Raw genomic sequence first — 10,843 nt, 5'->3', positions numbered from 1 at the left:
GCAATAAATTTCTTTGAACTTAAAATTAACAATAATTTATTATTTCATTTTTATCCTCCCTCATTTCTTTGAAAGAGGTCATTCAATAACTGAGTTTTGAAAAAGTCCCAACTTATAACTTGGAAAGGAGATGTGTTTCTATTTCTAACCACTACCTCAACTTTTCAATATATTGACCAATTTGACAATAATTAGTCTCCTCGACAGCAATTTTTATGTTTTTTGAGAATTTTAGGTTAATAAGATAAAATTATGATTTTTCCACAGTGATGCATAACTGGAATTAAACTTAAATATAAACTGCTCGAATAGAATCTAAATACCCCCTTCGCAGCAAACCAACTCATAAGACCCATGTTAATATTTTAAATTAATTTTTTGTGCTTTTTTTTGTGTCTATTTTAATTTAAAGGGATTCTGCTCATCTACAGGCAAATATCTTCATATTCATATTTCACTACAGTACTCATTTAAATAAGACTATTTTTGTAAATGATAAAATATGTATGATCGAACCGAGCAAGGCTCGGTCCCCTCTGAGAGTTAAACATTGAGTTGACGCCAGTGCACTCAAACGGCACCAACACAAATCACTCATCACCACTGACTTTCTCTATTTTCCCCTATATCGAGTAATCTTCAGTGTAATCTTTGTCCAATAGTTAGTTACAACTGATGTTTATCACTTTTTACTGTATTTAATAATTTGCTAGTATACTGTTGATGGCTTGTTATTTAAACACATGTTACAAGGCTATTTAATTTTTATTCAAGAAGCGACGACAACTGTAACTAGGAGATGGAATGTTTAGTTACTGTCAAAGAGTAGATCTACCCTTTATCTATTTATTCCAACTGACATCTCTATTTTTACATTCAACCATAGAGTAAGCACCACAATTAGATTCCTCATCCCATTGTACATTTTGAAGCTTTGTTTTTGGTGTCTAGTTCATGTACCTCCATACTGATCGCTGGGGTATAAAAAATTTTGTTTATATTAATTTAGGGTTATTTTAATGATTTGTGATTTACTATTTGGTTATAAAGCTAGGAGATTATTTATTGTTTATGATTACATTGTTTTATTTGGTTAAATAAGGTTTTAAATTACTGAAATAACAAGAAACAAATTGTAAACAAAACACCAACCTCTACAGCAGTTGGACGTACGGAAGTAACAATAAAATTGGCTTCAGCTGTTCCAGGGTGATAAATCTACGAAGGGAGTATGTTTTATCTATGATTTAACTAACATAACAGCTAGTCAAACAAACAAGAAATAACAAGAACAGCATACATTTATGATTTAGTACATGGGAAAAATGCTCTTCAGTCTTCAGTTATAATAATATAGAGCCAGTAGTTTACAAGTTGTTATATTTGGTCATAACAACTAGTTAGTAAAACCATAGACAAAAAGAATTAAATATAGCCGTCAGCTGTGCTGCGGTTACCATAGCTTCTGGCGCACACCGCTTGGAGAGCCATGTATTTACGGCGTACGCGCTACGTAAACTACAGCGGTGTGCGCCGGAAAATATGGTAACCATGGTAACCGCAGCACGGCTGACAGTCTATATTTAATTATTTTTGTCTATGGTAAAACCCTATAAATTATATGAGAGAAGGCAGTTGAACTTATGTTTGTATCCACATAAATCATAGCAAAATAATTGTCTTAAGCTGGTTCATAATGACAATTCTCATGATCAACCACAGTATTATTTTAGTTTTATGCATTCATATTGCTATAAGTTCCCATTAGAATAATTGCAGACTATTACCAAGAGTAAACAAAAGTATAGACTGTTATCAAGATAATTTTTTGAATTATTGTCAATTTGCATAAGAATGCATCTCAGATGGTAAGATTAGTTTCTTTATCAACTAAATTATTGCTGGAGCTGGATACTGAAGACTTCTCAACCATTTGTAAAATCTGAAGCCCCTATTTACCTGTGTTTTAGGTACTTTTGAGTGTGCTGAAGCTGACAGTATGGGTTTATAATATTTTAGAGTATATTTTACAATTTGCACGTTACAATACTAAAAGACTAACAGTAGTCGTAAGCATAATTTGGTTAAAATGTAAGAAATAAAAATATAACTTAAAATCTGTTTAAGCTTATTAGAATGAGGGTGTCAAATCTATGAAGAAGTATGTCTAACTTATGCTTAATCTCACCTTCTCTTGGAGACAGTAATACATCCATGTTTGACAGAAGACAGACTTGAGCTTTGGAGATTCATACTCAAGACCCAAAGTCCACAAAGATTACAAACTCCATTGTTGATAAAAGGAAAACACCACTTGACTAGATTAGGCTATCCTCACTGGCAAATACAATAGGGTAAACAACTGGACTTATCACATTACTATTGTTCCATTTTTTTATATTTAGTCACCAGTCTCATGAAATTCTTAATACTTAATGTTTATCTGTATTGCACCTATATTGGTTGAAAAGTAGATATGGAAAATCTATTTTAAATATGTAAATACCTAATGATTAAACATTGATGACTCAAAGACGAATACAATATCTTGGTTTTTATGTTATAAGGAAAGACAATTTTTTTCTTGTGTTTACTGAGGTCTTGAAAGAGTTAATTTTCAATAACTATCTGATTGATTTATTTATTAGATACAGATTTTTACATATTTAGTTATACCGTAACTCTTTAACATGTTGACTGCGCATAACCAGTGATCTCGTCACCGCAGGCACTTTCCAGTGGCGCGACGGACGAGTATACTCGTCAAAGCTACCGTTTACTGTTTAGCTCGGAAAGTGCCGTTTACAAACTATTGTTCCAGTGTGAGGTTAGCCACTGCCGTGAGACGTTGTATCCCTCACTGCTTATTGTGCCAGTTTTACACTTCAATGTGGTATAATTCGTTTCCAGATCCGAATATATTAGAGGTAGAGACTGTTAGGTACCTCAAAATCGTGCATGATCCCTTTTTTGTTGTTTTTTTTTTTTTTTTTGTGTGTCCGGGTACTTGGCCCCTGCTTTTTCTCCATTTGGCAATCCTGAAGGCTGGCTAGCAGTTTTGTTTAGTGCTGCTATTTATTAGGTTATTGTAAAACCACGTCCACAACAACTGGGACGAAGTACATGCTATAATATGCCTTTCCTATTGGATGAAACTAAATTTAAAAATTTTTGTGCACTCATTCACACAGAGCTTAGTTGTTCTCGCTCGGCAATCACACAGCTGCAGTAAACGTGTTAGACACAAAATATTTGTAATAAAACTTGTTTTGTGTGGACTTAACAAAAAAAAAAAAAAAGATAAACAAACTATAAGGATGAGTAAAAAGCTGCTAAAGCCCTGATTGGGTGTGCAGCTCTAGAGAATCCAACAATTTGATCATCTTCCCCCAGAAATCCACCTTCAGTTTATTTTAGGTGGGCATAATATCCCTCAAAAATATGCCATAGATAGCAGAGTTGCACACTAGACCTAGATAGGATCCAAATTCCGAACCCTCAATATGGCAGTAAAGTTTCCTGGCCATGGGACACCTTTGCTGGATTATTGATCATACTTAAGCATTGGCAACACTGGTAAAACCCATCATCGGAGCAAAAACTCCAAGATTATCTCCCAGGGTGTTGCAGTAACTTACTGATTGTATTTTACACTTGATTTGGTTTCTTCAGTTGTTCATTTTTCTATTGTTGAATAATAAACTTATAGAATAGTTATGGGGCATGAAAGTTCTCTCATTTTTATTAACTTTTCAATTAGATAGTAAAATTTTTTGAACGCCAGGATTCCTATTCCTTTGTAAAAGACGACATTGCATGAGACAGACTAGACGGGACCAAAATTTAATTTAAAAATAAAATAATTCATTTTTGAAATCTGCAAATTATCTGATCTACTGCACCTCCAGCACTTTTTCATACTAAACGTAAAACGTACATTCTTAATCTTGTTCCTTTTTCATCCAGCACTAAAGAAGCTTGCCAATGCATAAGGAGGTTATCTCAATTTTTTTTTAAATTTAAATCATTATTTACTATTTAAATTTGGTGTATGGTTGAATTCCTACTTTCTTAAACAATACCAATTTCAACATTAGTTTCAAATTGTTTGAATTTTAAAATTTACAAATAGCCTAATTGATTCACTTAAAACTTTATGAATTATATATAACTCATTAAAGGCTCATCAAGATTATGTGTATGCTCTTTGGAAAAGGTCATATACAAGTAAATAAACTGCATGTACATAAACCATTATAAAGCTTTCATTTAATACAGACACCGCGCCAGTGGGGCACATTATATGCACCCCTATAGGCACTTAGGCAAAAGATCATATCTACATCAATATTTACATTCATAAAGACTAGTGCAGAAAACAATAGTTGGAAACAAATAAATACTGATAAAAACACGTGAGACTCATAAATTAGTTCACTTTTAGAATATCGAGCCAATTATAATTTAAGATACAATTGATTAAGATCATCCGTACATTAAAAAACATTGATTCCTTAAATGATGTGACAAACAGCGGGAGCTTTTACTTAATTCTTACTTACTTCATCAATTTTAAACTTACATCGTAATTTTTTTCACACTTCATGCACTTTCACCAATGGAAGAACATAAAAAATAAATATTTCATTACGGATAAAATGTACATTAACGTTTAGAAAAATACTTATAATCACGTTTCCGTATCAAAAGCCTACAATGCTACTCGAAGCCTTCAATCCAATTATGGTACATCTTTGGCTGCAAACTTTCGGTACAAAAATTTCAGTAAGGAAAACGCTCACAAGTATAAAGTATTCGTTTGAGCTACGTTCTAAGGCAAGGATAATGAAAGATCCAGGTGTCCGAAGGGAAATTCTCAACAGTCGTCTTTTCTCAACAGATTATTCCGCGGTCGTGCAGTATCTCCACCACGGAGGTCTTGCTGTGCCTGTGGTCGTCGTTTTGGCAACACTGTGCTCCGCAGGCGAATGAGCGGCGGGAGGGGGAGTCTCTGGAGAAAGGCGAGTCAGTTTCTACCTCCTCCTCTATCACGGTGATCACTGAGGGGCAGATTAGTGTCTCCCCGCAGATCCACGGGTGATCAAGGCACTCCTGAGCTGTCAGCCTGTCACTGCAATCATCCATGTAGAATATATTTAGCACAGAGTTATGCTAATTGTAATAAAATTACAGGATTTTAACGTCTTTGAGAAGTAAGCAAAATACTGGTTGTAGAGTAGGGCTATCTACTGAACAATCCGTGATATTAGTACCTATAGTGGAACCCCAATAACAAGACCAATTTACCAATAATCACATGTTGCTCTTGATAAGAAGTCTTGATTAATAATCCCCATGAGTATTTTGCTATTGCGGTTCTACTGTACAAATGAGTATGGACGTTCTACATTAACATGATCGAGTATCAGGTCCAAGCACTGATTGGCTTGTCAGTCACCAACCATTCACCAGTTAAAGAAAAAGACATTCAATGTCTCTAGTCTAATTAATTCTAATATGATTCTTATGGCTAAAAAAAAAAACATAGCCCAAAACCTTTTTATGGGTTTAGTCAGATTTAGTTCATGTATATTAGTGTAAATAGCATTTTCAAAGTATTTGCTGCTATGTGTATTATTTATGTAGAGTGATGAGGAAGGTGCTAGAGTGAATACATGATCTAACTACAGGGTGTCTACTTTATTTCCATTTTAGAAAAAATAAGGCTCGTTCCAAACTTTTCAAGATTAGTTTTTTAACAATAATTAGTGATGTCTCGATACTAAGATTTATCAATTCTCGAAACCATTACCTAAAAAATCTTCTCAACTTTTGATATCAATAAGATTTTTTTTATAGTTTTACCAAATTTTCTAAATGGACTAATGAACTACACCTACACATTGTCAGTTCCGCGATCACATCAATATTTAGCAAACTTCCCATTTAGGCAATTGTAGGTCTATTACTTTAGGTCTTATGGTAAGACATAGACCCGGGACCAGGACCAATTAAATTTTTCGTTTTGAGGGCCCTAATAGGCCAAAAAAACCCTGCGATCAAATTCATACATAGGTATGTATATGTGTCCATTAGCGAGATAACTTGAGAAAAATTATCTGATTTTGGTGAAATTTGGTACAAACGTGTGTACTTACGTTTATTTGGATGAGTTTGCGAACCACCATGATCGGACAATGGGAACACGGTTTACGGGAAGATTTATTTTTGACCCTAAAAACACTAAATTTAACAATTTCTCTCCGAACCATTTTGTAGAGCTTAAAAAAAGAAATCATTTTGTACATTGAAGCATTGTAGTAAGTCTAACCATTAAGGAGATAATTTGATCAAAATATATCCATAAACAAGAAAACTACAACAGTTTACTTATTCTTCATAAGAATAAGGAATGAGAATGGAAATTTATGGAAATTTTAAATACACAATTTTTAAATTTTTCTCTGTAACAAATAACCATTCAAAAACACTTCAATAAACTAAATTATTTGTTTTTTTTAAGCTCTTCAAAATGGTCTAATGGGAAATTAGTAAATTTTATGTTTTGAGGGTAAAAAATGAGAAAAACTAATTTTTACACCATAATTAGTTTTACATGGAACATAAAATTTCCGACTGTAACAACAAAATACAGACTTTTCAAGACCGTTTTGATATTCAATACTAATTCCAACTATCCTGTTTTTCTCGACTACTAGACACCCTGTAGCTAACATGTTTCTCAGTGTATTAGATAATCCTTGTAAACAATACAATGAATCAATATATCCTTGTCAATCTTCTCTTACTCCCTGACATTTTTAGTTAAATACATACTAAAACAGCAAAAAATAAAGAGACATTACATCCCCCCATACTTAGAGACATACTTAGAACCCTCAGATTATCCAGTTTACCCACATTAATATTTTAATACTTTCTTATTAAATGGCGACCAAACAACGTAGGTTATTTTAAGCCAAGTATGAATGCAGATGAGTGTAGGATGAGTGGCGCGATCTTGTAGTCTTGTTAGTGACTAAGGCCGATATTCCTTAGACACAGCTGTTAATTAGCCCATACAGCTAATGGCAACTACGGGACCTACAGTTTATAGTGGAATCCGAACCACATTTTTGAATGGGGTAATACAATTTGGTCTAATTATCTGGATAGTACTGCGGATAGTCGTAGTTCTCACTCGTGCAGACATTAATCCACACCAGGGAGTATCGCATCCACAGTGCATGTCTATAAATATCCACAATTCGTGACCTCCTAGTAGCTGGATTACATTACAACTGGACAGTGTAAGTGTAATTTAATTAGGTGCTCTACTTTATACTCGCAAACTAAACTGTACATGTTTGATTGGTAATCCTCTTACTTAGAACAATAATTTGAGGGAAAGACCAATATAACTGTAAGGAATTAAGTTCAGCAAGTTTACCTAATAAATTTACAGTCCATTGATGTACTGCTCACAAAAAATAAGCTCGCTGAGATCTATCTCTTTCAAAAACCTCATAGAAAAATTTAAGTCCATTCAATTAGATGAGTTAGGGTTACCTACAATTGAAATTATCAAATTAAATTATTAATATTATCAAACTGAATTCACTGTAATGTTCTAGGAAATTGTGATTAGATGAGAAACCTTAAAAAGTGGATAGTCAGATATGAGGGGTCGTCTAAACTTGCTGGTTTGTTTCAATTCTGTATCCTGATACAATTTGTTATTGGGTTAATGATGCTAGCTCGTTGACGCTAAATACGAACAAGATTAGAATTTATGAGTTTGATTTGAGTTTTATTTTTATTTATTTTTTTTATTCAGATGATTCTTTCTTGTATAAACCTCAAGTGGTTCAGACAGGAGTACTACCTTAGGTTGTCAGGATGGGAGTGAGCCAACTAAATTTTTTAAGCCACTATACACAAGTCGACAAGTGTACAACTACATACCTGGGTTTTGTGCGAAGTGTCACCTCTATGAAGTGTTTCGCCCGAGGACTGATGTGGCCGAACAGTTCGTCGGGGAAGGTGACGTCTCCTTGTGTGATGTTACAGAAGGTCTCTTGTTTGGTTTCTCCAGCGAAGGGTGAGTATCCTGTCAACAACACATACGCCAACACTCCCACCGACCAAACGTCCGACTGTAGTGAGATCGGGTCGAACTTGAGTATCTCTGGCGCTGAAACATGTCAAATTGTCAATAGCATCTACATGGACCAGCTGTAGCAAATTTGTTTTAGAAACTCACCTAGTGGGCTAATATGTAAATTATGTTAATACTTGGTGTGACGGTTGACCTGACATAAAAAATCCATACCGTAGTTTACAATAATTTGTCCTTTTAGTTCGGCTTGATTAAGAAATTAGAAGTTAACATATTTAACTGAATTCAGTAATTAATTGTCAACAGTGCACAGATTCAATCCAACTACATTCATTTTTATCAAAAGCTGGCTGAAACTTAGGAGGGAATGACTTCTATTTCGTAGATTCAAAAGTTATCTTGAATCATTAGAAAGTTTGAGAAATGTACCAACATGAGTTATTATCACTATTACTATACGATGATTATGCAATAAATAGTAGCAAGCCATTAAAATGGCAAAGCCAGTCATCGCCAAGCATCAATATTTATTTTATTTTTTTTGTGTCCTAGGACGCTAGGCACAAGCCCGGAATTGTTTTTCACATTACTTCAGGCTAGACCTAGGGGTTACGGCATTATCACTTAGATAAAATCCATTGGTGATATGGACGGGATTCGAACCCAGGACTATCTGAAAAGTTTGCTTAGTCATACATATAACTAATATAATATAAATACCTCGTCACAGCTCTGTAGTTTCTGTAGATTACAGCTGTTTCGGCATTAAAATGCCATCATCAGATACACAAATATCCACCTGAATTGGCGTCGTTAAACTGTACATATACACGAACACGATAAAAACATAAAAACACGTAAAACAAGAGACAGGCCTGTCGCGTAATTAATTAATATTTACCTGTCTCTTGTTTTACGTGTTTTTATGTTTTTATCGTGTTCGTGTATATGTACAGTTTAACGACGCCAATTCAGGTGGATATTTGTGTATCTGATGATGGCATTTTAATGCCGAAACAGCTGTAATCTACAGAAACTACAGAGCTGTGACGAGGTATTTATATTATATTAGTCATCAATTCAGCTCAGGGGCTAAACCATGTCTATTGATTCATACATATAAGCAACTACTGAAAATTTATCACAAGTTAACAAAATTAATTTTAAATTTAAATTGATAAAAAATTTACAGAGGGTGATTTTAATCTTTTAAAAAACATTTCATATTTTGATATTGTTTTTCTCCATTGTTAACAAAGCGGGAAGAAAAAAATACATTACATGTCGACCTTCCTTTCTGGTGGTCAGTCCAAGATGAATTTCAAACCCATTTGAACTTTTCTAAAGTTAAGAGAAGAGGAAGCAAGAAATTACATAGGTTGAGGAAACCTGAGTTTTTTTTAGGAAAATCAACTTTAACCATAAGAGAAAACAGGAATGTTTTGATTGCAAGCTAATGAACCAACACTGGGATTTATGACACTGAAGATACAACATTCTAATGGAAGATAATGCAGCAAGTGTACATATGACATGTAAAAAAAATGCATTTCTGGTTCTATGAGGACATTATTTACAGAAACTAATATGAGGTACATACCTTTACGTCAACAGTTCAATTTTGTATTTTATTTTACAAAATTGAACTGTTGACGTAAAGGTATGTACCTCATATTAGTCTAATTAAACAGTTCAGGGGCTACATAATGAATTTTAATTTACAGAAAGTTTAACAAAAAATAAATATCAAAATAAGAACGGTAACATCCTGGGTTCGCTCAGACCTGAGACACTACGATTAAATTTATGCCTTTTTTAATTAGGCCTACTGCCTTAACTTCAGATTGGCATGCAAACTTTATTGGTAGTTCAGCAGATAAAAATTATCCATTCAAAGTCTCGTTTAGCATCTCCTTGTAAATATAACCAGCAGGATCAGTGGGTTGAAAAGTAGCCTCAAAAAAATCTGCCAGCATTTCACACTTCTGGGAATCACTCTCACAGATTATTTTATCTTTCTTTAATGTAGGAACGACGGATGAAGTATTTAAAAGGCGTTTTGTTGCTTCTAACATATTTGGGTCTCTAGGATGAATATCAGAAACATATTTCTTATATTTGATATGACATGTAAATTTTTACCATAATGATGACAATGATGTTAGAAACAACCACGTCTTGTTTGCCACGTTTCATCAAACACTTTTTTAATTTTAAGGTTATAGTGCTGTAAATTTCATGACTTACCAACATAATCTGGTGTGCCAAGGATTTCTTTAACGTCAACTCCATTTTGAACTATTCTAGAAATTCCAAAATCACAGAGCTTTATATCTGAGTCTGGGTGTTCAGTTGACAGGAGAATGTTTTGTGGCTGTAAAATAAATAAAGCAGAGTTAAAATTTACTAGAAATACATGAATTACATAACAAGCTTCTAACAAATTCTAAGTAAATAGTTCAACAGCTTGGGATTCTAGATATAAGTTACTGTTATTTTAAGCCTACATGGAAATTAAATGTAAATAAAATGTTAGGTGATTCCTTTTGACGTTAACTTTAACTAGATAACCTGTTGCTCAAAATCGAGCAAAACTGCAACTTGTAATAAAATAATGACATAGAGTCACTCTAAAGTAATTTCTATGACTGATTATAGAAATGTGAAAAATATTATGATATAGATCCGTTCTCAAACTGCTTTGGTTATATCTTATGTACTTAG

The 10,843-nt window shown here is 33.6% G+C and overlaps 1 protein-coding gene across 1 annotated transcript in view; it reads right to left on the bottom strand.

The window, feature by feature from the left end:
* Window positions 1-4,243: 4,243 nt before the first annotated feature.
* Window positions 4,244-10,843, bottom strand: part of LOC129004235 (death-associated protein kinase related-like) — a 79,344-nt gene continuing 72,744 nt past the window's right edge. Inside the window, exons 4-6 of the mRNA XM_054432725.1 lie at window positions 10,367-10,493; window positions 7,966-8,194; window positions 4,244-5,131 (exon numbers count right to left, since the gene is read on the bottom strand). Coding sequence (XP_054288700.1) covers window positions 4,894-5,131; window positions 7,966-8,194; window positions 10,367-10,493 — 594 coding nt within the window. The 3' untranslated portion in view covers window positions 4,244-4,893. The remainder of the gene's footprint in view (window positions 5,132-7,965; window positions 8,195-10,366; window positions 10,494-10,843) is intronic.

This window comes from Macrosteles quadrilineatus, unplaced genomic scaffold, assembly GCF_028750875.1.
Source record: "Macrosteles quadrilineatus isolate MER2022 unplaced genomic scaffold, UCM_ALF_1.0 Scaffold_9__3_contigs__length_116548681, whole genome shotgun sequence".
NCBI lineage: Eukaryota > Metazoa > Arthropoda > Insecta > Hemiptera > Cicadellidae > Macrosteles > Macrosteles quadrilineatus.
Note: the sequence above shows the minus strand (reverse complement) of the source record. Positions and strands in the feature narration are given on the sequence as shown.